At 43.7% G+C, this 27301-nt stretch overlaps 1 protein-coding gene across 1 annotated transcript in view; it reads left to right on the top strand.

Annotated features, from left to right (window-relative positions):
- The first annotated feature begins 510 nt into the window (after window positions 1–510).
- Window positions 511–27301, top strand: part of FAM83F (family with sequence similarity 83 member F) — a 239017-nt gene continuing 212226 nt past the window's right edge. Inside the window, exon 1 of the mRNA XM_082265924.1 lies at window positions 511–992. Coding sequence (XP_082122050.1) covers window positions 531–992 — 462 coding nt within the window. The 5' untranslated portion in view covers window positions 511–530. The remainder of the gene's footprint in view (window positions 993–27301) is intronic.

Here is a 27301-nt window from a genome sequence, read left to right as displayed (position 1 = left end):
GGTTAAGTATTAATTGCACTGCTAGCACGACATGCATTTCTCACTCGTTTTTCACACATTCCGATAACATGCACAGAAATACATGTTTCTGTGTGTTTTCGTGCACATAGAATTCTGCAGATGTGAATGCAACATTACCGTATACAAGATTGCACACCCAAAGCCCTGATTTCATTTCTACTGCATTAACGGGTTACATTTTTTCAAGCAATAACTAATTTTTTTGGCTTCTGTTTTTAATATATGAATCTCAAACATTGGCTGTAAATAGTAATGTAGATGCCTTCAAAAATAGTTCAGCAGTGATTACAGAAATAGTTCAGCACTGAGCAAATGCTGATCAGTAGGTCCCTCTGAATTACTAGCAGCGTCGTAGCAGGATATCAGTGCAGCTACGTGTTCTATTTGGCTTGTGAAATAGGAGCTGGAAGAGGCTAGGCTACCAGGTGAGGGGATAGCTCAAGGTGAGCACCCGCCTACTTGTCCAAATCATGTAAGTTACAGTAAGCAGTCAGACAAGTCATAGCACCATGGCTGACTCACAGTGTATGTGCCTGAGAGAAGATCATGTTAATGAGAAGATTACAGAGAATATGCCCGAATTCTACTATAGTGAGAACCAAAGGAAGGCCTTGGAGGTTCTGGTCAACAATGGAGTCCAGTCTTATAGACAGTATATAAAGGAAAAGAAGCTCACTGATTTCCTTTCCACCAAGGAGCTGACAGGCCTGAAAAGTGACTTTAAGAAATATGAAACCGAGAGTACAAATAAATCTAAACCACGGTCAACAAAGCAGGACAAGGAGAAAGAGGAGTCTCTACAGTATTGGCCCACTCTGTCTGACACAGAGGTCCCTCCACTGGATCTAGGCTGGCCAGAGAATGGCTTCTACAGAGGACTCAGTCAGGTGCTAGTGTACACCCACCCTCCTAAGGAGAAAGCCCCGACCATCAAGGCTTTTATTAGGAACCTAATACAGTCAGCAAAAAAGGTAAGCTGCATGAAAGGTTTAGACAAAAATGCTTGAAAGAGATCTTAAACTGTATTTTAGTATGTGAATTTAATAGGCAAGAAGAAATTATTGTGGCCATACTGCGGTTAATGGATACGGTTGCAGCACAATGAAGTGGAGTTTCAGTGCCAATCCCACTTTAACCACTTCAATACCGGGCACTTTCACCCCCTTCCTGCCCAGACCGATTTTCAGCTTTCAGTGCTCTCACACTTTGAATGACAATTACTCAGTCATGCAACACTGTACCCATAAAAAAAATGGTGTCCTTTTTGTTCACACAAATAAAGCTTTCTTTTGGTGGTATTTAATCACTACTAGTTTTTTTTTTTTTTTTTTGTGCTATAAATAAAGACTGAAAATATTGTGAAAAAACAAATTTTTCTTTGTTTCTGTCATGAAATTTTGCAAATTTAGTCATTTTTCTTCACAAATTGTGGCTAAAAATTATACTGCTACTTATCTTTGGTAAAAATAACCCAACTAGGTGTATATTATTTGGTCTTTGTGAAAGTTATAGAGTCCACAAGCTATGGTGCTAATCATTGAAAATTGATCACACCTGATGTACTGAAGGCCTATCTTATTTCTTGAGACACTAACAAGCCAGGAAGGTACAAATACCCCCCCCCCCCATTACCCCTTTTTGGAAAGTAGACATTCCAATGCATTTAATAAGAGGCACAGTGAGTTTTTTTTAAGGTGTCATTTTTTCCCACAATTCTTTGCAAAATGAAGATTTTTTTTTTTTTTTACAAATTGTCGTATTACCATTTCTCTCACACCGCACATGTATACTTGCAACTACTACTGTACTACTACTACTACTGTATGGCGATACCACATGTGTGAGACTTTTTCACAGCCTAGCCACATACAGAGGCCTAACATCCAAGTAGCACCTTCAAGCATTCTAGAACCATAAATTACACATATTATTTCCGACAACCTATCGCACTTTTGAGGGCCCTGGAGCACCAGGACAATAGAAACCCCCATAAAATGACCCCATTTTGGAAAGCAAACACCCCAACGTATAATTTTTGAGGCATAATGAGTCTTTTGAACATGTCATTTTTTCCAAACGTTTTTGGAAATTGTGGAAAGAAAATGAAAACGCATTTTTTTTTTTGTACACAAAGTTGTCCATTTATGCAATATTTCTAACACATAGCATGTACATAGCAAAAATTGGACCCCAAAATACATTCTGCTATTCCTCCTGAGCATGGCGATACCACATGTGTGAAACTTTTACACAGCCTAGCCACATACAAAGACCCAATATCCAAGTAGCACCGTCAGGCATTCTAGGAGAATAAATTACACATACCATTTCCTGACAACCTATCACACTTTTGAAGGCCCTGGAGCACCAGGACAATGGAACCCCCATAAAATGACCCCATTTTGGAAAGCAAACACCCCAATGTATAATCTTTGAGGCATAATGAGTCTTTTGAACATGTCATTTTTTTCCACAAGCTTTGGGAAAATGTGGAAAGAAAATGAAAACGCATTTTTTTTTTTACACAAAGTTGTCAATTTATACAATATTTCTAACACAAAGCATGTACATAGCAAAAATTGCACACCAAAATCCATTCTACTACTCCTCCTTATTATGGCAATACCACAAGTTTGAGACTTTTACACAGCCTGGCACATACAGAGGCCCAACATTCAAGTAGCACTGTCAGGCATTTTGGGAACATAAAATACACATCTAATTCCCTGAAAACCTATCATTTTTGAAGGCCCCTCATATTTCTAACACATAGCATGTACATACCAAGACTTACACTACAAAATACATTCTATTAAGGAAAGTGTAAAAAAAAAAGTATTACCTGTGGTTTTAGTAGTGCAGTTGTCCACAGAGGAGAGCATTGGTCCAGGCAGCAGGCATGGACATGTTTAGTGACTACAATAGCAATTTTCCAGGCAGCAGGCTGGAATATAGTCTATAGTCAATACTGGGATATTGTCAGCACAGCCACAGCATTTGTCCAAAGGAATTGTCCAGGCAGAGACATGGTCAACACAGCCATAATATTGGTCCTGGTTCACTGTTACCTGCAGACGCTCATTGTACCGCTCTCCAGCCCTTCATATACATACTGCCTCTTGCTACAACTATAGCTAATTTCATGCGGCAGGCAGAGGCATGATGGTAGTAAGTCAGCAGCAGGCTGAGGGCCTCGGTCAGGTAAGACCTGGGGACAGGGGTAGAGGCTTCTCCCACCCAAATCTCTTTGAAGCCTCCGGACTCCAGACCCTAATCTGGAAATTATAAAAGCCGGAGAGAACCAAAAAATGTGTTTTCTCTATCTGGAAAAACAACTCTGGAGCCCCTCACATATGTGAGACCGCTGTGTAATACAGTAGCAGGGCAACATATCAGTTCAAGCAGTAGGCAGAAGCATAGTCGATAAAAGAGGCCAGGGTCGGTTTACGTGCAAGCAGTCCAAGCGGCAGGCAGAAGCATAGTTGATAAAACAGGCCAGGTTCAGTTCACAGGGAAGCAATCCAAATGGTAGGATAAGCATAGTTGATAAAACAGGCCAGGGTCAGTTCACAGGAAAGTAGTCCAATTGGTAAGCAGAAGCGTAGTTGATAAAACAGGCCAGGGTCAGTTTACGGGGAAGCAGTGCAAACAGTAGGAAGAGGCAAAGTGAAAAAACAGGCTAGGGTCAGTTTACGTGGAAGACAATGGCATGGTTATTTGAGGAAACATGGAAAATGGTCAGCACAGATGAAAACGGGGAAATTATTAAAATATGGGCTAGTATTTTATGTATGTATGATAACGTCAGAAGCATTCTCCAATGCACAGGCCAGGTTGGGAGGGAAAGTCTGGACAATAGTAGCTGGTATCTTTACGAAATCCCCTTTTGCTGCATACGCGGCATCTTTTTTTGCGTCTTTGGCCTGCTTCAGATGGTGGAATGTGGTCTGGGAAGTGGCGCTCATGAAGTCAGCTAACAGCATCAGAGCAAAGGTTTTCTGGGGGCGGGGGTCCTTGTTTATAGATGAGGGATGTGACAATTTGTTCGATTCATTTTAGGAAGGGGGTGGGGCTTTCCGTGGATTTGATGTAGATAACATATGCATTATAAATGGCCAATTGAAATAAATAAATTGCGACTTTCTTGTACCAGAAATGGGACTTCCTTGTTGCTAAGTAGGGCTGAAGTATTTGGTCATTAAAATCCACCCCCCCCCCCCCCCATGTAAAGATTATAATCCTGGACGCATGTTGGCTTTTGAATGGGACCTCGTCTTCTTTGACCTCAACATCATATAAACATTTCTACTATCCTTCCACCTCAACATAAAAGCACAATACACTTTAGGGGGGAAACCTTTGGGGGAATCAAACATGGAGAATGATCTGGGAGTCTTGGTAGAGGATAGACTAAGCAATAGCATGCAATATCACGCGGCAGCTGCCAAAGCCAGCAGAATATTAGCATGCATAAAGAAAGGGCTTTATTCCAGAGATAAAACTATAATCCTACCACATTATAAAACTCTGGTCCGACCACATCTAGAGTATTCTGTCCAGTTCTGATCGCCAGTCCTCAGGAGGGATGTGTTGGAGCTGGAGAGAGTCCAGAAAAGGGCAACTAAACTAATTAGGGGATTGGAGGACCTTAATTATGAAGAGCGTCTGCAAACGCTTGATTTATTCTCTCTGAAGAAGAGACGCCTGAGAGGGGACATGATAGCAATTTATAAATACCTCATTGGTGATCTCAGCATAGAAAAAAAGCTATTCAGTCAAAAGGATTGCATCAGGACTCGAGGGCATACAATGCGATTAGAGGAGAAGCGTTTTATCCTCAGGCAACGCAGGGGGTTCTTTACTGTTAGGGCTACAGGAATTCTCTACCACAAGAGGTGGTTTCTGCGGGAAGTATGGTTGCTTCCAAAAGACTCTTGGACGTACATCTCAATGATCAGAACATTCCAGGGGTATGAGAGATGATTACGGCCACACACACCTACACAGGTTGAACTGGATGGACTATTGTCTTTATTCAACCTCAGCTACTATGTAACTATGTAAGGCCAGCACTTCGTTGCTTCTCAAAGCTGCTTTTTCCCCCTTTTGCATTTTTTTATTGACCAAGGATTGTGGGAAGCCCTTCCTGTTCTTTCTGGTGGTTCCGCAGGCCAGGGTTTTTTCAAGGTATAGGGGTTTGAAAAGGGGCAGGCTGGTATAATAGTTATCCAGGTATATATGATAACCTTTCTTCAGCAGTGGGTACGCCAGGTCCCATACAACTTTTATGGTTGTGTCAATGTAGGCCGGGCACTCGGGGTTCGAACTGGGAATTTCTTCCTTCATATATGGGGAGGTATCACAGGTATCCCGTGGCCCTTTCACATAGTTTGTAGATTTTGACCCAGTATTTGGATCTTTTCCTAGGAATTTATTGTTTTATTCCTTGCTGGCCTGTAAAGTGTAGCAGGGACTCATCCACACATATGTTCTGGTCAGGGACATAAAGTTCTGCAAATCTTTGGGCAAAAAAATTTGAGGGGGCGAATTTAATATAACTTGTCATAATTTGAATAATTGGGGGGGGGGGGGGGGCACTGGGTGTTTTGTCGCTGAAGTGAAGGAAGCACATTATCATCTCATATCCGGACCTGGACATTATGGAAGAATACATGGGCATGTGGATGGACCAATAGGCATGTCCTTCTTTTTTTTTTTTTTGTAACCCCTATGTCTATAGTGCGGACCGAAAAACAATTTGAACTCCAAATTCAAATCTCTCCACTCAAACGGTCTGGCATAGGATGATTGGGGGTTGTTTACAATATACTGTGGAGCATAGAGATTGGTTTGGTCCACGATAAATTGCAGAAAACTGTTGGGCAAAAAAAAAGACAGAAAATCAATTTCTGAGAAATTCTCGGTATTGGCCTTCACACCTGGCTGTGCGGTGAAAGTGGGAATACTTACTGATCCCGAGTTGGAGGGCAGCAATGTTGGTTTGGCAAGAGCATCTGGGAGGTATGTAGTGGCCCTGGCTCGCTGTACTAACTATGCAATGTTAGTACGGCGATCTTGCCGCTGAGCTATTGTGCTCTGATAGGTGGACTGCCCCCTGGTCAACGATCTCAGCCGTTGGCTGAGAGCAACGTTTGGATGCAGATTGGCAGATCTTTTTTAGGGTATGCCCCTTTGACAGAAGCCAGACATTTGGCCATCTTCTGTCAGAGAGACTGCCATACACATAGGTCGATATTCAGCCTGTGTGTACAGGGTTTTAGTGAGGGAAAATCGCAAAAAATAAAAAACAACGCTGTGTTTGTAGTCATGTATAATTTATTTTATCTGTACACAGGGGAATTGTTGCCTATGGGGCAATACGCCCCAATAAGATCAGTAATGCAGCCTTGAAAAAAGAAAATTTTGCATTTGAGCGCAGTAGTTTACACGCATATATGCACGAATACGCAAGTATATATAAGCATATACTTGTTAACTGAAATACTGGCAGCTAGAAGAGGACAAAGACGAATTCTACACATGCATATGCACGTATGTGCAAGGTCTTTATGAAAGATAACTTTTTCTATTCAGAATCTTTCTGCCAGAAAGCTTCTGCTTATAAACATCTGCAATTATAGTTATAATAGTTATGTTCACATGAAGGGGCCTAAAGCTCACTACACAGGATACAATCTCAAAATCGAGCAACATTTAGTGCAAGGACCTACCTTATTGGATATAAACAATTGGAAAGAATAAGTAAGTCCTCATATTACATCGTTTTAAGAAATGTAAAGTTGATTGTACAGAGATTGTATGGTCAGATTGTGATGTGTATGGTGATGCTAATGGAGACCTGGATAGCGCCAGTAACCTTCTCCCACTCCAAAAAAAAAGGTTTTGGCTGAACTTGTAATGTTAAGGCTACCTCCAGCCAAGTTTCTTTTCTTATTTTCTGATAGAATAGAAAAAAGTTCAAATTTCTGTTTTATTTGTGACACTATAGGTCCAATTTTCCCCTACTTCATGTCCCTAAGAGGCCAATATAAGTAATACAAAAGCAGTTACTGACACATGATGGTACCATAGCAATAAAAAAACATGTCACAAGCTCTGAATGAAAATAAAGGAAAATCTCCCCAGTAGAAACATAGACAGCAAAACAGATCAACCGTTTCCCAGCCCTTAATTTCAAAACTCCAATGATGGCCACATACAGAAAAATCTTACATATGATTGTATTTTCAATAGATCCATTGGCAGATCAGAAATACAAACAGATAGTTGAAAAGGTCGCTCAATGCACCATACACTTAATGCTGGTTCACTTTAGTGTGATCACAGAGATCGCATGTAATTCAGAGCGCACTGCTCCTAAGTTTGGCTGAATTCGCATCGCAATCGCACTAAAAGAAGCACAGGACCCTTTTTATGGTCCGCAGCAGAATCAGATCGCACTGGTGTGAACTTACAAATCGCACTGCGATATGCGATCTGATCTGGGGGTGTCGTTAACTCTTAATTGACACCCCCAGCATATCGCATATGGCAGTGTGAACTGCCAGGGGTGCGGATGCGATGCTGAAACACGCTGTATATTATTCGCAGCGTTCCTGCATCACACAAATGTGAACCGGCACAGTCATTTTAAGTTATCCACTTGGCAGAGGGAGAGAGTGCCCATTTCTTACCTTCTAATCACTGTCATTTGATCCGTTTATAACTTTTTGCTGTAGGGCACAGCTGGCAGTTTCAACCTCTTGCCACCCACGTAACGCATATGTGCGGCAGAAAAGAGGGTGGTCTTTAATGCCCACATTAGCTCAGCCTACAGTTTTCTGTGCCGACAGCATGCCCACTATACATTCCTAGCACAGTGACCAAATTGTCAAGGACGGCTCTCTGTCTGTACCAATGTTTGTGTATCAGGGGGGACTCGCTCCTGACCGTATGACCACTGTGCACTGTGAAAGCCAATCACATCCTTCCTGCCCCAACCCCTCCCCCCTCCAAGCCGTACAGAACCTGTTAAAGAAATGCTGGGACTAAGGAGAAAGGGGTAAACAATACTCTGTGCACCTTATAATCTTATCTCAACACAGTATGTGCAAAACCAAAACATTTTCTCTTTTATTTTGTATTGAGTATGAAATGGTTAAAATCCTTGTCAAAAATTATTTTTATTTTTTTGGGGTGGGGGGTGTTTAGCATTTGTGGGATTTAAGGCTTTTCTTCATTTCCTGTTCTGGAGACACAACAGGAAGTAAAAAGATAGTTTTGTGAAGTGAAGGGAAATTCCCTCTCAGATACTGCAGGACAAGATATCCTCATTGGAAGATTTGCTATTTATTCTAGTGTGAGTAGTGTCATTGATTTCTCATCAATTTTTGTCTCAGTGACAACCACTACCAGGGCAAGTTAGTAAGTGGGACCCCCCCCCAGTGTGGACACAGACTGCAGTAAAAACTGGACAGGAGCTTCCCCATTCTATCCAAAACTAAAATAAAAACTTAAGTGAGGATCACAGGTGCGATGCTTTGTAGGTTTAAATGAAAAATAAATGCATATTTTTGTTTTTTGCATAATAGCTGCATTTTTTTTTTTCAAAAGGTGGATTTAGCCTTTAGAACTTTACTGGTTTACACTAGATGCAGCCAGGTGCATTTTTTTTAAACATAATATCAATGCACTATAACACATATGCATAAAATGAATGTATTTCAATGAGCCTAGTTTGGTGTTTTCATGTTCATTTGACACAGTCCCCTGCAAACACTTAAAGTGGTTCTAAATGCTGAAGGTTTTTTTAACTTTATACATTCTATGCATGAAGGTAAAAACCCTTCTGTGTGCAGCAGCCCCCCACAGCCCCCCTAATGCTTACCTAAGCTCCCTCTCAATCCAGCGATGTGCTCAAGGGCATTGGCTCTCCGGGGGACTTCCCTCCTCATTGGCTGAGACATTGGCTCCCACTGCTGTCAATCACAACCAGTGAGCTAATGAGGAGAGAGTGAGAGGGGCAGGAGACACCACAGTGGCTCAGAAGCTTGTCTGTTTGGGTGGGCCTATTGCAAGCTGCTTGATTTGTGGGCAATCTGCAGGAGGGAGAGGCCAGTAGCACCAGTGAAGAAGATGATCTGGGCTGTTCTGCGCTCCTGTGACCCGTTTTCAACATTAAGCAGGCTGAAGCTTGCTGTAACTCTGTGTGTTCATAAAGCATACAGCAAGCTGCATTTTTCCACACCAGTACACACCAGTACACACAGCAAACGCACATAAATGCACCACAGATGCAAGTTTAGAACGAAAATGCATGTAAATGCAAATTGGTATAAAAAAATTTAAACAAATACAATTTTTTTCAAAAAATGCACTGCAAAATGTGGTTGTTTGCAATGCCCTGTCAGTGCTTTTACATGCGCTTGTTGGAATAACTTTTTAATGTATTTTCATTTTTCACACGTTTGCACGCATCCACATATGCATTCAAGTGCGTTGACATGTGTTCACGGTGCATTCACAGGTGTTTGCAGTGTGTTCCGATGTGGAAAAACAAAGCATTCTGTTCTTTTTTAAAACGCAAGAAATGGTTTAAACTAGGCTTTGTACTGCATTTATTCTGTGTTTAAAATGCACCCAACTGCATCTGCTGTGAATGAGCCCTCAAGGCTGACTTTAGGTCTGATCTATTTTTCTACAGTTCTGGTTAACATGAAGCCATAAAAATTCCCCAGTGTTCTTCACTTCCTCATTCATGAAATGTTATCAAAACCACTGACCGAAAGTAGATACATTATGTCACATTTCACTGATAACTGCAGTGCTCTATGGACTTTATACTTGTTCTCTGTCTAGTTATTACATTTATTTATATCATTCAATAAAAAGGATATGTTAAATACATCACTTATTATATCATTCAAAACTATTTTTTTAACCTTTTGTTTTATTTTTAAGTTGATGTAAATCAGACTTTCACATGTAGTTGTTTGCTTAACAGCCACTTGCCATTTTCACAAAATAATGTAGAAATGGGTGTAATATTTAGATTGGCAGCTTTCCCAGACTCTTCGTTGTTCACAAGGGCGGTTGTTGATGGTATATTCACAGAGTCAGTACTCTGCGATGTAATGTAAAGGGGCACTGTGATAAAAGGGGACTTCACTGTAAAGGGGCACTGTAATGATTAGGTTGGCAGGGTGGGAGAGCCGGGTGAGTAGACACAGGCATGACCGCATAGCGGTAGGTGAGCAACGACAGCCAACTATGTTAGCCTTGTCAGGACCGCGGTTACCGCTCACTTCCCACCGTGCAGCCCTATCATCAACAGGCCACTCTTGTTGGGACATGTGGCCCCAGCCCATCGGGCACATGCCCAATGTGCCCTATGGCCAGTCCGGGATGAGCGCCTGTAGATAAAAACAAACTGTGCAGCGTTTATCAAAATTTAATAATTTGAGGAGAGAAAGCACATGTGAGGGGGTTTGAGTCAGAGAAAGAGCCCACTCCTGTGATGGTGAAGGGGAACAGTAACAGCTAGGAGGCTCTTAGCAACATCCTTAACAATGTCCTAGGAGTTTTGCAGTCAGGTTTTGTGAGGTATGTAAATGGCCTACACCTAGGCATTATTCAACTTTGGTCAAAGCTGCACACCTTTTTTATCTACAGACATTCCTTATCTGCAAAGGCAGTTTTTTGGTAAAAGTGAAGGTGCCTATAGAAAAGATCCAATTACAGTACATCACAAATTCTAATTTCCCTATACCTGATTGTGTGTTTGACCTGATGCTGGCTTACATTAAAATGGCTCCTTGAAGTGAACCGTTACTCCAAAAATGGATTTTTGTAAAATCTTACCGTAAAATCCTTTTCTCTTAGCTCATCGACAGACGTAGTCCTCGGTGATACACCACCTTCGGGTTATGTTACCTCCGCAGGAGCAGGACTAGACAGGAAATTAAAAAGCTCTGGCCACACCCTAGGGGCAGTCCCAGAGGGTATATCCTCTCTCTCTCTGCCTCAGCAAATCAGTTATGTGAAAAAGCAGTGCTTAGAGAATTTAACCCAACCCAACTCCAAAACAGAGGGGCGGGGACTACGTCTGTCGATGAGCTAAGAGAAAAGGATTTTACGGTAAGATTTTACAAAAATCCATTTTTCTCTAGCGCTCATCGACAGACGTAGTCCTCGGTGATACACCACCTTCGGGACGTCCCAGAGCAGTATCACAACTGAGGGGTGGGAAAATGGAAATCAAATCCCAATCTAGAAGGCCCAACCGGTGCCAACTAGAAGTTTACAATGCTCATCCTTAATGATGAGACTCAACAAAAAAATTTTCAAACAGAAAAAAACCCTCGAGGTAGACCACCGGTCTCCTCAAATTGCGGCCTGCAAAACCTTGCGGCCAAATGAGGCATCCGCCGATGCCGTCACATCAATTTTATAGAATTTTGTAAAGGTATGTACCGACGACCAGGTGGCCGCCTTACATACCTGGACCACTGACGCCTGATGGCGAAAGGCCCAGGAAGTACTGAGCGCTCGAGTGGAGTGCGCCCTAACAGGGAACGGAGGACTCTGACCCTTAATAGAATAAGCCTGTACCACCGTTTGTCTAATCCATTTGGCAATGGTTGCGGCAGATGCAGGCAAACCCTTTCTGGGGCCATCCGTGATCACAAAAAGTGAATCCGTCTTACGGAATGATTCCGTAGCTTTCAGGTATACCCTGATTGCCCGAACCACATCTAAGGAATGCAACGCATGTTCCCGATGATGCTTGGGCTGAGGACACAAGGAAGGTAGTACAATATCTTCATTCAGATGAAAATCTGAAACCACCTTAGGAAGAAAAGATGGCTTAGGATGAAGTACTACCTTATCCCTATGAATCACTAGGTATGGGGACTGGCATGATAATGCAGCCAGTTCTGACACCCTGCGAGCAGAAGTAATAGCCACCAAGAAGGCCACCTTCTGGGATAAAGTAAGCAAGGGAATCTCCCTGATGTTTTCAAAAGGAGGTTTCTGTAGAACCGACAAAACCAAATTAAGATCCCAGGGCGGTAAGGGCGCGCGGACTGGAGGAGCCAGGTGCCGCACCCCCTGGATGAAATTCCGCACCAAGGATTTGGTAGCTAACGGCTTCTGAAAGAAGATTGCTAATGCTGAAACTTGACCCTTGATGGTGCTCAAGGCTAGCTTCTGCTCAACCCCTTGTTGCAAAAAGGCCAATATTCGAGACACCGAATAGGTACGTGGAGGAAATCCTAAAGATTCGCACCACGCAATATAAGTCTTCCATGTGTGATAATAGACTTTGCTGGAAGTCGCTTTCCTTGCTTTAATAAGGGTAGAAATGACTGAAGCTGACAAACCTCTGTCCTTCAGTACTTGGGTCTCAATGGCCAGGCCATTAAAACCAGCGACTGTAAAGCACGAAGGTAACTTGGTCCTTGAGACCACAGACACTCCCTGAGACGAAGTTCCCACGGAACGTCTGCGACTAGCATGTCCAAGTCGGCCAGGCCGGCTTGGGGAGGCCAGCCTAGAATTTCTAGGACCACTGGCGCTGATTGGATCTGAACCAGGCGTCCCTAGAGCTATCTGGCCCCGACCATCCGAGGAAGTCTGGTCGTTTTCTGTTTCCACACATTTATCAGATACCTGATAGTTATCAGGAAGGGTGATCTTTTCTGGTTGAACCTCAGGGACCGAAGTCACCCGACTAGAGGCTACTTGGCCTATCTGGTCAACCAGATCCGATTCCTGTGTGGTATCGGGACTAATCTTAGGAAAGGGTAAAGGAAAAGATCTATTCAGGGAACGGTAACTACCGCTTCCTGTGGTACTTAAATGTTGGAAGGGAAGAATCGCACCGGTAGTAGTGGTTGATGCTCGATCTGATGTCCTGAATACCGGTGAAAACGTCCCCCCACCCTGAAACCGGGTGGGGGCGCACCTTCAGGCTGTGTACTCCTTTGCTTCGGGTTTGGCTGGGTTGGTCCTCTGCTTGTCCGACCAGCCCTTCTTGAATCCTCCTGGAGGAGTCTTGCCTTTCCCGCTAGTACCAGCCGGGCGCCCTTTATGGGCGGTAAAGAAAGGTCCTCGCTTGTTGCGAGGTCCCTTAGCTTTTGCAGCCTGTGGCAAGAAAGTGCTCTTGCCCCCAGTGGCATCCTTAATGATTTCATCTAGGTTGGCCCCAAATAGACGATTCCCCTGAAAAGGGAGATTGGTCAAGGTCTTTTTGGAACCTAGGTCAGCTGACCAGCATTTTAACCACAGCACACGTCTGAGGATCACTGCTAACTTAGATGCATGCCCTAATAAGGGAGTTGTGTCCAAGGCTGCGTCACAGATAAACCGTAGCCCTTGTATGATCTGTTCCATCAAATCAGATGTCTCCTGGGGAATATCTTTTCCCCTAAGATCTTGGCGTACCATTTTCGCCCATTCCGTAAGTGTCTGGGAAACTAGACCAATAACAATTACTGGTCTAAATGCTGACCCTATCAGAGAAAAGATAGTGCGGGACTCTGCTTCTATCTTTCGATCCACCGGATCCTTAAAGGACGAAGTGTCCTCCACTGGAATAACCGTGGCTTTATTCAGCCTGGAAATAGGCGGATCCACGACTGGTGGTACCGTCCATTTCTTAATGATGGATTCCTCAAACGGATAGCGTCTAGCAATACGCTTGGAAATAGTAAAGGTACGTTTAGAATGCTCCCATTCTCCTTTAATCTGATTACCAAAACATTTAGGTACCGGAAAAGCCTTCGCCATCTTGATGGGCTTATTAGTACCGAAAGGCCTCTCTGTTTCAGTTGCCTCTGCCGGTAAAGCCTCAAGTTTTAAGGTTTCTTGCACTGCCACAACTAGTGCGTCCACCAATGCTTCTTCCTGAATTATAGCAGGAGAAGAAGCGTCCTCCTCACTGTCTGAGGGGGCTTTACCTGGGATAACAGCCCTTGCAGAGGAACCTGCAACTGCCGTGACCATCTCTGAATCTGAGTCAGAGGTGTCAGATGGTATAGGGGTAGGCGGGGGTCGCTTCCTTGACCCCCGTCCCTGACAGGCCGCCTCCACCCGAGCCACCATAGACTCCAAAATTGCTGTAAATGACTCTATACTCTGTGCACCGGCGGGTCCCGAGGCCCCCTCGAGGGAAACAGGTGGGGGAATATGTGTGGCAGGGTCCATGATAACTCCAGTTACTTCCTGGATAATATAATTCAAAAAGAAAAAAACTTTTTTTTTTTTTTTTTTTTTTCTGACCCCCAGCGCCACAAAAAGCCCCTTAGTGTTACCTGCTAGGGATCCCTATCGATCGAGAGAGAGAGAGATAGACCCCCAGGCTCACCACTTGATGCTCAGAGTTAAACTGCAACAGCTTACAGCGCTGTCTTGACAAACAGGAAGTCTTTTGGCTGGCTGCCCAGGAAGAAGGGAGGCGGCTCCGCCCCTCTGCACGCCTTCCGGCGCCTCCCCCAAGCTCCACGAGGTGTAGGATCACCTCAAACATGGCCGCCCCCATGCTGGAGACACGAGGCTACGCCAAAATGGCGGCTCGTGCGATCCAGCAAAAAAAATGGCGGCGGCCTGTGCTGACTAGCGGTGTGCTGCAGGCACACAACACTCTCTCTGCATGGGGATATGGCGTGGTTGGCGGTACCGGCCCTGGCGGACCGCATGGCCGTTCGGGAGGCCTGCTAATAGCTGGAGATCTGATTTGGAAGGCAGTCTACATGTCCGTGGCTTCTGACTGGTAGGTAGCTTATACTTAACCCATAAGATTCCCAGAATGCCACAGATTACATCTTTAAAACATGTATACAATAGATTGTTAGCTCCCAAACCAAGCCTCCTGGCTTTTTGCACACATAAAATCACACTCAAAGTAGGAGGATTTGTGACATGTTATAGGATAGAAAGAACTCTTTCTTACCATACAGAGAGGGGCCCGCGTTCACCACAAAACCCGTCAGGGAAAAAGGGGGAACATACTACTCACCATACCGGAACCAGGCGGGCACCAACTCCTGACAGTACCCCTCTCCACCGGGGCGGGAGGGCTGTCGACCGTTACGGACGCCGTGACTCATGGTCTTTGGCGTTTCAGCGAGACGTTTAACTCGCGGGTTCAGTCCTTTTAATGGGACTTTGTCGCGGCCGACCCAGCGCGGAGCTATGGCCTGCACGCGCTCGTAGGCTGAACTGGGGTGACCACCGGATCTCAACATCCAGCCCGTCGCCCAGTTCAGCTTTCTTGCTTGAAGATCTCACAGGAACACTGGAGAAAAACAGCTGTCTAAAAATCCTTTTAGAAAAAAATTCTTGCCAGGACCTAAGATCCCAGCAAGGTATCTAGGTCCTTACTCCTAACTAGACAGAAAATAACTGATTTGCTGAGGCAGAGAGAGAGAGGATATACCCTCTGGGACTGCCCCTAGGGTGTGGCCAGAGCTTTTTAATTTCCTGTCTAGTCCGGCTCCTGCGGAGGTAACATAACCCGAAGGTGGTGTATCACCGAGGACTACGTCTGTCGATGAGCGCTAGAGAAATAAAGACTTAGCATCATTGTAATACCCCCCTTTTCTATTACATACTGTATGTGCATTGCATTGTATTTTTCCCAAATTGCCTTTCAGGACAGCACCTGGAGAGAAGAAGCTCCACCCAATTTTCCTTGGAAACACTGCAGTCTTTAAAATCCCTTCTCTTACACTATGCCTTCAGTTATTGTGTTTTCCCTGCCATGGTGGAAGCACAGCAGGGAACTAGTTAGGGAGGCTGCGCTCTCTCCAGGTGGAGAAAGGGAAGGCTTACATCTAGGCTTTGTTAATCATCTGACCATCCCAGCACCCCCCAGCGCAGTGGAGGGGGGTGTTGTGGAGCCCCTGGCCCTTCCAGCTTAGGGGAAGCAGTGCCTTGTGGGAGTGTTTTTGGGGGCCGCGAGTTTTGAGCTGGCAGGCAGCCCAAGCAGGGAGCCGCGGCTTGTGGCAGTCCCCGCATGTCGGTTCCGGCTGGCAAGTGACCTCGGGGTGGTTTGGAAGGTTGGTGCTTCTGCTTCCGGTCCCTAGAGCGTGGGGACGCTGGGAAGCTCTCATTTAAAGGAACAGGGATTCTTTCAACATTCCGCTTTGCACTCTGAACGAGATGGAGCCGATGGCAGCAGCATTGGCAGAAGCAGGCGCTGCCAGGCTCCGGCCAGGCCCAGGTAAGAAGGGTACAGTGGTGCCTCTAGCTTTTCTATTGGTCTTATTTTGGTGGTAGTATTTTCCTCCTGTGAGGGAGCCTGCTCTGTAAGGGCTGAGGTAACTGCTCTCAGCCCTGCAGTCTGGGCAGGGGCTTTGTCTATGAGGTTGCTGTTTCAGTTCATGTGGTGCCCCCCTTTTTCCTTCTCGGAGGATGTGGCAATTTGTTCACATAGGGGTTTACAGTCTCAGCTGTTAGGTGACTGGTGGTTTTTGTTTTGCGTTTGGTTTTGGGTCAAAGCCTCAGTTAACTCTAAAGGACCTCCCTCAGTTCAAAGAAAGTGTCCTTCTTGCAAAAACCCCCTCAGGGATTTATGGCCTAAACCTCTGTGCAAAACTTGCATTGCAGACCTTTTTACAGAGGAATCTTCACAACAGTGTAAAGATATATATTCTTCGGTGAAAGAGCTAACGAATACTTTAAGTTCAGTCCGCTCCTTGTTAGTTAAAAATCCAGCAACACAGATAGCAGCAAAGTGCATTGTCCAGCTCCTTGGTGTCCACCCCAAAGTCTCCAGACGCTAGCGACTCAGAGGAAGAGGGGACGAAATACTCTACATTCCCTCAAAGATTCGGATGAGGAGGAGGATGTTAGTAGAACATCCAGATACAAATTATCTTTAGAGGAATAGACAATTTGCTTACAGCAATCTATACCACCCTTGAAATCCAGGAGATGGTGCAACTCTCCATACATGACAGAATGCATCAAGATCTGGATGAATCAAAATGTAGGTTATTCCCAGTCCATAAGGTTCTGTCAGAAACAATTAAAGAATGGAGAGACCCGGAGAGAGGTATTTTCTTCTCTAAAACCGTTAGGAGAAGGTTCCCCTTTGAAGAAGATGAGACCAATATGTGGCATAAAAGGCCCAGGGTTGTTGTGGCCTTTTCTCAAATCTCTCTTTGCACATATCTGGCGTTAGAGGATAAGGGATTGAAAGACACGATGGACAAGAGGGAAGATTCCCTTCTCAAAAAAGTGTGGGATTCCACCTCATCCAGCCTTAAGCCAGCTATGGTAATGGCATACATGGTGGTTGCCAGGAATTTGGAATGCTGATTAGAGCGGCTTAAAGGGCACGCGGATACTGGGACGTCAAGGAAATATTTGCTGAAGTCCTTCCTGGTGCTTTTGAAAGCGGTTAAATTATATGGCTGATGCTTCTACAGAATCAATTAAAATGTCTGCAAGATCCCCAGTGTTGGTCAAATCAGCCAGATGCGCACTTTGGCTCAAAACATGGTCGGGTGACTCGGCATCCACGATCAAGTTGTGCGGGATACAGTTTTCTGATGATTCCCTTTTCAGCCCGTATCTGGAAACCATTTTGGATAGACCAAATAAAACAAAGGAAATTATTCAGCGCTATGATCAGTAAGGAAAAAGGCAAGCTGCTGAACACCGAAATAGGTCAAACCTAACAATACCTAGAAATGGACAATGATAAAATATGGTGCAGCGCTAAAAGAATATACATGCATATAAATATGTAAAATATCTATAATATCATTGTTGAGTATATAATGTATTTTATAAAGAGTCCATTAAAGTCCGCAGAAATTTGGCAGATCTCCAGTGCAAGAAAGATGAGTTTAAACACCACTTGAAACGTGATTCCTTCACCATAGTGTATTAAAGCCTCTCACCTTCATCATTCGACCACTAGGGGTCACTAAGCCTTTAAGATATCAATGAAGATAGCCAGAGGACCACCGTCAGTACATGATCTCCAAAACCACAGATGAACTCCAAAACGATCATCCCATAAAATACAGAAAGAGATCTAATGCTCTCCGTTTCAACATAAACTTTATTAAAAGCATATAAGGTTAAACTCACATGGACGGCACTGTCAAAGTGCTCAATACAGGCACGTACAAGCTGGTAGCATACATGGGAGCGCCGCGGGTGACGTCAGACTCCTCCCCCCATACACGTTATGTCAGTGGGCGTGACTTCATCAGCGGGGTAAGGAGAAAGCCCGCACCCGCTCCTATTTGTAGTCATCTCCTAGCAACCAGACGCTATACTTGATACAGGAAATGAGGGAGAAACACAAGCGCTCCACCCCCCTGCCGGGAACCAGCCCTGCATCCTGTAGACACCGGATATCAACATATAGGCTGGCTATTCAGAACGTGCAGGGGCTTTAAACATGGATAAGCTCCCTAACACTCAAATGAACTTACACTTAACATGCAAACATTAAAAAGCACTGCCAAATTGTGCTTAAATAATGAGATTGCCAATACCTGTAGCTGCTTACCAGAAGCAATAAAAAAATATAAGTTTTAGGCAAAACTTTTTTTTTTTTAATCAAATCTTTTTATTTGGTCTTCAAGAAAAATAAACAAGGCAAACGTGAATACAAAAACATAGATTGCAATGTCACATAATAAAGGAAAAAGAAAAAGAAAGCATCAATGCATTAAAACAAACATGTATGGCATATGGCCACGAAAATGGCCCAAAGATAGTAAACATCTGACTTACTTAACCTTCTCAAGCGATCACCGTAAAGTACTGTCGTCTAAAGCAGTAAGTTGCACATAGTTGCACATCTGCCCGAGGGAGGAGGGGGGAACCCACTTTCCAATCTCACACAGTGGGCTCAGCCACATCCGTCAACACCATAGGGTGGGCGCCCCATACAGGGAACATGCTGCGCCCCCGACTACACCATGGGCCCCCCTCCCACCCGGGCTCAACCTCTCACTTCACCATATATCAATTATATCTAGTGTGAACCTGGTTTTTGAATAAATTCGTTCCAGATAGACCACCTGGCCTGAAATTGTCGCATCTTAAAATCATTGAAAGCTAAGGTTTTTTCATATATATATGATTCTCCCACCAGTTGGATAACCTCCCTCTGGGAAGGGAGTTCATTACTTTTCCACTTACGAGCTATAGAAAGTCTAGCGGCAAAGAGAATATTCTGGACCACCGTTCTGAATTGGGGAGGGTATCTGTCAATGTTGATTCCTAGGAGGGCCTGCTCCACTGTCATTCTGTTTAGCATCCCAGTCACCCCTGCTATAAGTTTGGATATAGAGGTCCAGAAGCCTCTCAAGGAGATACACGACCATAGCACATGTAGCAAGGTGCCCACTTGCCCACACTGTCTCCAACAAAGATTGGACGCCCCCTGACAGAATTTGGCTATAGTATATGGCGTTTTATACCATCTGAGGTGTATTTTCTGAAGCCCTTCCCTAAAGTTAGAGCATCTAGTATGTGCATAGGTGAGTTTGTAAGACCTCAGCCATTGCTCTTCCGTGAATTCTTGTCTAAGTTCGCCCTCCCATTTATGATGGTGGGTGCTTTTCTTAAATGAATTTTTGTCCTGAAGAGCAGTGTAGAATGTGCCTATACCCTTCAAGTGTTTGTTAGTCCCGAAGCATAAGGAGTTGATCTGTGCAGGGACAGAAAAGCTAGTTGTATCCAGGGCAGAGATTAAGTGGGAAGCTCGGAGGAATGTGAGATACTCCTTGGCAAAGGAGGGGAATCTATCACACCAATCCTTAAAGGAGAAACCCATGGGGGTTTGTGCGACGACCTGAACTGTATGCAGGCCAAACGAGGACCAGTGTGCTAGATTCAAGTTCGGGGAGAGGAAGGAAAGAGCCGTCAGAGGGACAGGGATGTCCATTCTCTGAACTGCTGTAGTGCTGTGGACGAAAAAGTATTGCCACGCATATATCGTGGCTAATACCGTCGGGTGTGTCAGAGTACTTATGGTTAGATATAGGAATACTGAGTATAAGATCGGCAAGCGTTCCAGGTGTAACCACCGACTGCTCCAGCTGGTTCCAGCTGGGTGCTTGAGTCGGATTCAACCAATGAAGAGATTGAGCGAGAATAGCCGCCATGTGGTAGTCCCTGACATCTGGGACACCCATTCCCCCCACCCGGGGATGCCTAACTAGGTGCTTGTGAGAACAGCGGGATCTTTTTCCAGCCCAAAGGAATTTGGATACCATGGATTGTACCGTTTGATAAAACGATAGTGGGATCTTAATGGGGAGCGCTCTGAATAAATATAGGAGCTTCGGAATGTCAGCATTTTAAATGCTGCATTTCTGCCTGACCAAGAGAGAAAGTGTTTACCATATTTATTGACAAAAAAAGATTGCTCATGTAGTCTGGATCCGAACGGTGCCACATCCCGGGAATAGCTACTAAACCAAAAAGGAAATTTTTTTTTCCCCTAGGGGTGGGACTTTTTAGGCACCAATAAATTGTATTACAATTTATTGGTGCCTAAAAAGTCCCACCCCTAGGGGAAAAAAATTTTCCTTTTTGGTTTAGTAACCATATTTATTGAAGTCGCTTGTTAATGTGGCAAGAAACGGTGCGAAATTATATTTGAATAGATCTTTCATGCTACTAGTTAATTTGGTGCCTAAGTAGTCAATATGATCCTTTTCCCATTGGAAAGGCACTAAACGTTGGATCTCCTGTTGTAATTTGCTGTTGATTGCTACCCCCAGCATGTGTGACTTAGTATCGTTAACTTTGTAGTATGAAATAGAGTGGAATTCCTGAAGGATTTCCTGAGCCGCTGTTCGCGATGTTAAGGGGGATGTCAACGACAGGATAACATCGTCCGCGAACAATGAGATCTTATTTGGGATATTTTTGATATCTAACCCCCGGGTTCCAGGGTGACTTCTAATCCGTTCTGCCAGGGGTTCCATCAGGAGGGCAAACACCAACGGGGAAAGTGGGCATCCCTGCCTGGTCCCATTAGTAATATCAAATTTCATGGAGAACAGGCCTTCCGTGTAAACATATGCAGATGGTCTAGTGTATAGAGCCATGACCCCGTCCAAAATCCCACCCACCATGCTGAAACATTGCAGGACCTTGCGTAGATATCCCCAATGTATCCTGTCAAAAGCCTTTTCGGCGTCAAGGGACAGGAATACAGTGGGCGTTTGAGTGGATTCGGCATGGTGGATAAGATTCAGGAGGCGCCTCGTGGCGTCAGTAGCCTGACGACCCACGACAAAGCCCACCTGGTCTTGCTTTATAAGGTCAGGCAAGAACCCAGATATTCGATTAGCCAAGATCTTTGCATAGACCTTCAGGTCCACGTTCAATAGAGATATGGGCCTGAAGTTCTTCGCGGAGTCCGGGGCCTTCCCCGGCTTAGGTATGTAAGAATATTTAATAATAAATATCTTGCGCTCGTACTTAATTATGTCAGAATATTTATACTGCTCTGAATATAGCAGTGTATTTATTTATGGTTAATAAGCAAAGATCTGTGAAAAAGGAGAGTCTTCACCTATTGCCATAAATCAATGTCGTGAATTCTTTTTAATTGATTAATTTCTTTTTAAAAGCATATACCAATCTTAGTGAGTACAGTCTACAGCGTGGAATATATATAAAAATATTTATTCTCAAGACATGCAAACACAATATATGATCAAACAAGAAGTGACACAAAAATAACTCTACATAAAAATGCTAACTTCAAATAATCAATGCAATGTGATGTTTAGCTCAATAATGAAAGTGAAAGTGAAACAAAGTGAAAGTGAAACCAAAACAAAAGCAAGATTACCATTTCTTCCCAGGTATAGCATAAGCCATAAATTAATGTTCTATATAAACAGACCACAATGGTCTGCGCAATGCATAGCCGAAAGTCACGTCACTGCAGATGAGTGAGAATAAGCCATGCAAAACGGAAGACTTAAAATTGCAAATAATGCACTTAATCTGATATTAATAAAAATGTATAAAAACAAAAATCAGCTTTTTAGAGAAAAAATCTACCATGGCTTATACGGCTGGGATTGTAATCTCATTACCCTAAAATATGCAATATAAAACATATAAGGAAGGAATAAACAATTGTTGAATAAAATCAAATAACATAGCAAGGCATATTTACCACACTTATGGCTGCTAGCTTCAAATCATTACCAGAGTCCTAAGATGGATGCCTTTCTTAAGATGGTGGCTTCCCTTCAAGTTTCAGATGAATGATTGGACAAATATGGAGTATGTCTGGATGAGTCTGTTGAGGAATCTAATAGCGTGTGTGGTGTAAGTGTGAGGTGTGTTGTCAGTAGTGTAAAGTGATGTGTCCTATCTCTCATCTGGGTTGGTCTTTTATATGGTAAGAACAAAGAGCTATAAAAATTACCATAAGTAAAACCCAGAGGGATGAAACATTATCCCAATTGGTCGGGATATTCTATACCTAAACTGGTGAGATCATAGACACACCTCTTTAAATAATTAACCCCATACTTGGATAATAAAATTAGGATGATTTCTCTATATGTGAGATTAATCATAAAACACAACATAAAACTTTGTCCAGACTACCAGTACATACATAAATGTCCACCTGTATTTCCATCATTCATCTTGGCAAGTAATGCCATTTCAATAATTATATTATTTAACACAATATAATATTTTTATATTGGAATATCTCAAATTATCTCAAGACTGCACCTGGTATTTCGCCTCCAGAGGGCAGTATCGTACCGTTCATTAGATTTTGTATTTAACATAATTTGAAACAATTACCCATCCTTCTTATCTCATGACCTCTGACCTGTCGGCTAGTGAAAAGCAATTACTTATTTGACTATGCCATAGGGCTGTCAGAAATAGTCTAGGTTTGGGAATATTTACGACACCTTGAGCACTAAACCAGTCCAAAGCAATTCTTATATAAACACTCCTACCACATGCCTTAACATGAAGTAATTCGTTTTCACTTTAGTTTTAAGTCTAAGTAAGATACTACTATGGGAATATAAACCTAAAACGTGATACAATGTTCCTAAATATATATGTATATGCCTTACATAATATAATGATATAATTATAGCTAATATCTTCTCACATATAATAATGTATCTATGAAAACTTATATGGTTCATCTTTAAATGTATGCTGAAAAACACTGAGCCATTGTCTATTGTTAAATACTTATAGACAGACTGACACTACCATCCCCTTAACATCTGTTATCTGATAGAGATGTCAATGTATAAGCTTATTTATGACAAAAGAAAATATAAATGTCTGCTGAAAGTAAAGGACCCTATTGTAAGCCTGTAAGAGACATTTTGTTTAACAAGTACATATGAACTTTGTTTGACCTTAAAAACAAGATGGAAGCCATTCAGAATCTCTTATGCATTATATGAATACATGGCTTTTAAAATCACTTTTCTTTTTACCTATTATTATTTTAATCAACCCCCAATAACCCAGACAGGTAACGTTATCACAGTAGCCTCCAGCATCTCTGGAGGAAAGGAGGCAGACGAGGCAGCCCTGTGGAACACCCCCTGAAGCTTCGGAGTCAAAATATGCACAAATTGCCTATAATATTCTGAAGAAAACCCGTCGGGGCCAGGGGCCTTATTAAGAGGTAGTGATAGGATTGCTTTGGATATCTCTGCCTCAGATATAGGGAGGTTCAATTCGTCGAGATCCGAAGATTTCAATTTGGGTAAGGAGATAGATGCTAGGAATCCATCTATGTCCTCCGGGGATGGTTGGGGAGTGGACAGGTCGTCCTTTAAATTGTAAAGTGATCCGTAGTAGTGGCTAAAAGCATCCGCAATGTCTTTGGGGTTGGTCAAAGACACTCCAGTAGAATGGTGAGTCAGTTTAGAGATTCGTTGGCGGGCACGCTCGTCTTTTAAGTGGTTAGCTAAAAGTTTACCAGCCTTGTTCCCATGAACAAAGAAGTTAGCTTTAAGTCTACGGGTCTGAGCCTGGTGTTGTCCTATTAAAAGCAGGCGCAATTCATTTTGGGCGTGGGATAGTTGGTCACTAATGTTAGGGAGTGGGGCACGCTTATTAATAGTTTCCAAACGTTGGATCCTTGCTAAAAGGTCCTCCATCTGCTGCCTCCTCTGCCTCCGTTTAGCTGCACTTTTAGACATGAGAAATCCCCGCATAAACGCCTTATGGGCATTCCAAACTATGAATGGGCACGTATCCCCATCGTCATTAATACTGAAGAATTCCTCCAGAGCCCCGCGGGCTTCAGAGGAAGACTCCGGATCACAAAATATACTGGTATCATTTTTCCATCTATTGGCTCTAGTCATGCATGCTTGGGGGCCAATAGTCACTGAAACTGGAGCGTGGTCCGACCACGTGATTTGGCCTATGGCCGAGTCCACCACTTTCTGAAGCAAAAACTTGTCTGTTAAGATCATATCAATCCTGGAATAGGAGGAATGTGCTTTAGAAAAAAATGAAAAGTCCCGTTCAGTAGAATGATGACACCTCCAGACATCCTGTAGGTCTGAGGCTCTTAAAAAATAGGAGAGGTCCGATCTGCGGGAGTGTGTCGGGCTGTCCCTGGATATGTCCTGGCGGGTATTAGCAACCGTATTCAGGTCTCCCCCAAGAAGTACATACCCCTTGATACCAGGTTTAAGGCGTTTCCACAATTTTCTCAAGTAGGCACTTTGGTTCACATTTGGGGCATACACATTGAGAATGGAATAGGCAACATTGTTGATTTCACATGTAAGGAGAAGAAAGCGGCCATCTGGGTCGGACTGATGCGAAATATATTTAAATACCACAGTATCTTTGATGAGGATGGCCACGCCCCCTTTTTCTTGGGGCTGTTGGCATAGTAGGCATGAGGGAATTGCTTACTTCTAAGCAGGGGATGTGCAGCAGCACAAAAATGGGTTTCCTGTAGTAGTATGACATCACATTTTTGCAACTTGAGTTCTCTCCACAACATATGTCTCTTAAAGGGACTGTTGAGACCGCGGACATTCAGAGATGTCAGCTTAAAAGCCATGGTGGAATAGAGTGATGTGTACTCTTCGGTAGAAATTTACAGAGAAAAAGGAAAAAGAAAAAAAAAACGTACAAAGCAAAATAAAAACGACGGCTCCTACCCCACTCCTTAGTTTGGATGAGAAGCTCAGCAGCTGGATATTCGAGGGTTCTGCGTGGAGGACTCAGTAGATGTAAGCCAGCCGAAGGTCTCCTTATGGAAGATCACCAGTGATAGTTCTCTTGTGACAAGGCAGGAGAAGAGAAAAAATTAAACCTTCAAAGTAGACAGGGGAACAGGGAAAAAAAAACACACAAAACGAGAGGCGCCAAGAGAGGCCGCGCCTGTTGGTAAAAATTAGACGATATCCGAATGGAAATCTGAGCAGACTAGGAATCTGCTAACTTGGGGCAACTAGAATAAACACTCTTCAAAAAGCCAAACAGAACTGCCGGATATCGTTGGGTAGACATGTTTTGAATATGGAGGGTCAACTCCTGTGTGAGCCAATGGGGCACATTTGTGGAGCACCCACCGTTTAAGTAGCAGGAGAGTGATCAGACCCCTGGGGAGTGGGCTGACCTTCTGGGTCATCAGAGTCCAGAATGCCCCATTGGCGGAGCAGTTTAATTCCATATTCCAAGGTCGCTATTTTAAATTCCCTGTCTCCCTTCGTGACCAAAAGCGTAGCTGGGTAGTTCCAGCGGTACTGTATATGATGATTCCTCAGCGGTCATTAAGTTCCGTCTGCGATTCATTGTATGTGCTGATAGATCTGCAAAGAAGGATAGGCCTTTCACGCTGTCTGGGAGATCCACAGCCCTTCTCATCCGTGCCATCAGTCTCTCCTTCACAGTATAGAAATGTATCCTAGCGATGGCATCTCTGGGGTACTTATCTGGTATATGTTTAGGTTTAGGCAACCTGTGTATTCTGTCTATTGCTAGATCAGAGATGGCTGTATTCGGTAGCAACTCCTGCATTATGGAGGTGAGGTAGTCTGCCAGATCTTGGGGCTTAACAGATTCAGGGATGCCTCTTATCTTAACATTGTTCCTTCTGGAACGGTCCTCAAGATCTGCAACTTTGGATTTCAGCCATGTTATTTCATCATCATGCTCGTTATGGGCATCGACCATATCATTGAATGTGGTGGCAAACTCCCCCATTTTGTCCTCTATTGTGGACACCCTGTCAGTCACTGCAACTACCGCATTATTACACTGGGACATCAACTGCAGCATGTCAGAGTGGATAGCCGAGCGCAGTGAAAGCATCATGTCCCTTAGCATAGAAGCCATCACAGGCTGGTCGTTTGCAGGGAGAGCAGCCATAGTTTCCTGAAATTCTAGGGTGTCATTTATGGTGAGGCCTCGCTGAGAGGCCGCAGCTGTGTGGTCAGTCTTTTGCTTCGACTTCACGGGGCTGTTAGATTGCGATGCCGGGGAAGACTGTGGAGGGGTCCCCATACCTCCTTTTAGTGTGCCCGAGGTACTCCCTCTCTCCTCCGAGCTTGGGGATTGTACATGCAGGGGATGTGTGGAGCGCGGCGGGCCGGCGCCATCTTGGCTGCACGGCCTGTTGTTGTGCGGGGTGAAGAAATTCAGCATCTTACCCGGTTTTCCACGATCCTTCCTCTTCCGATGCATGACCGGAGTGTGCCCACGGGTGTCTGGATGGTAGCTGGGTATGTGTGGAGTGACCCTCTCCGTTCTAATCAGCTCCGGACTGTCTGTGTAGCGAGGAGCTGTGAGCTCACGCTGCCATTCACCTCGCTCGCCGGCTCCGCCCCCCAAAACTTTTTTTTTTAAAAAAGATCAAACATCAAAGTCATAAAACCGCAGGAGTATGATGCCTAACCGCGGAGCTCCAAGTTGAATTACATTAATAAAACCTATGCACCATTTTAATATACCATATAGTATCAAAATTTTAACACAAGAATATACTGTATAGCAATTTAAAAGGAACATATATTAAAATAAATAAGAAACCATACCTAATAAAAATAAAAATAAATAAAAGTAAAAATCAAACAAATTTACCTATTGGAGATAAAACAATTTAAATCAAAATCTACGTTGAGTCCCCCTGGGGCTAATACTTTTGTGCGATAGATCCAGAAAGATTCTCTGCGACTTAATTGTCGCACAAAATTGCCCCCTCTCCAATAGTGTGTAGTTTTTTCTAGACCCCAAAATTTAAGTCCCGTGGGATCACGGT

This window comes from Pelophylax lessonae (genome assembly GCF_965119305.1).
Source record: "Pelophylax lessonae genome assembly, chromosome: 8".
Taxonomy (NCBI): Eukaryota; Metazoa; Chordata; class Amphibia; order Anura; family Ranidae; genus Pelophylax; species Pelophylax lessonae.
Note: the sequence above shows the minus strand (reverse complement) of the source record. Positions and strands in the feature narration are given on the sequence as shown.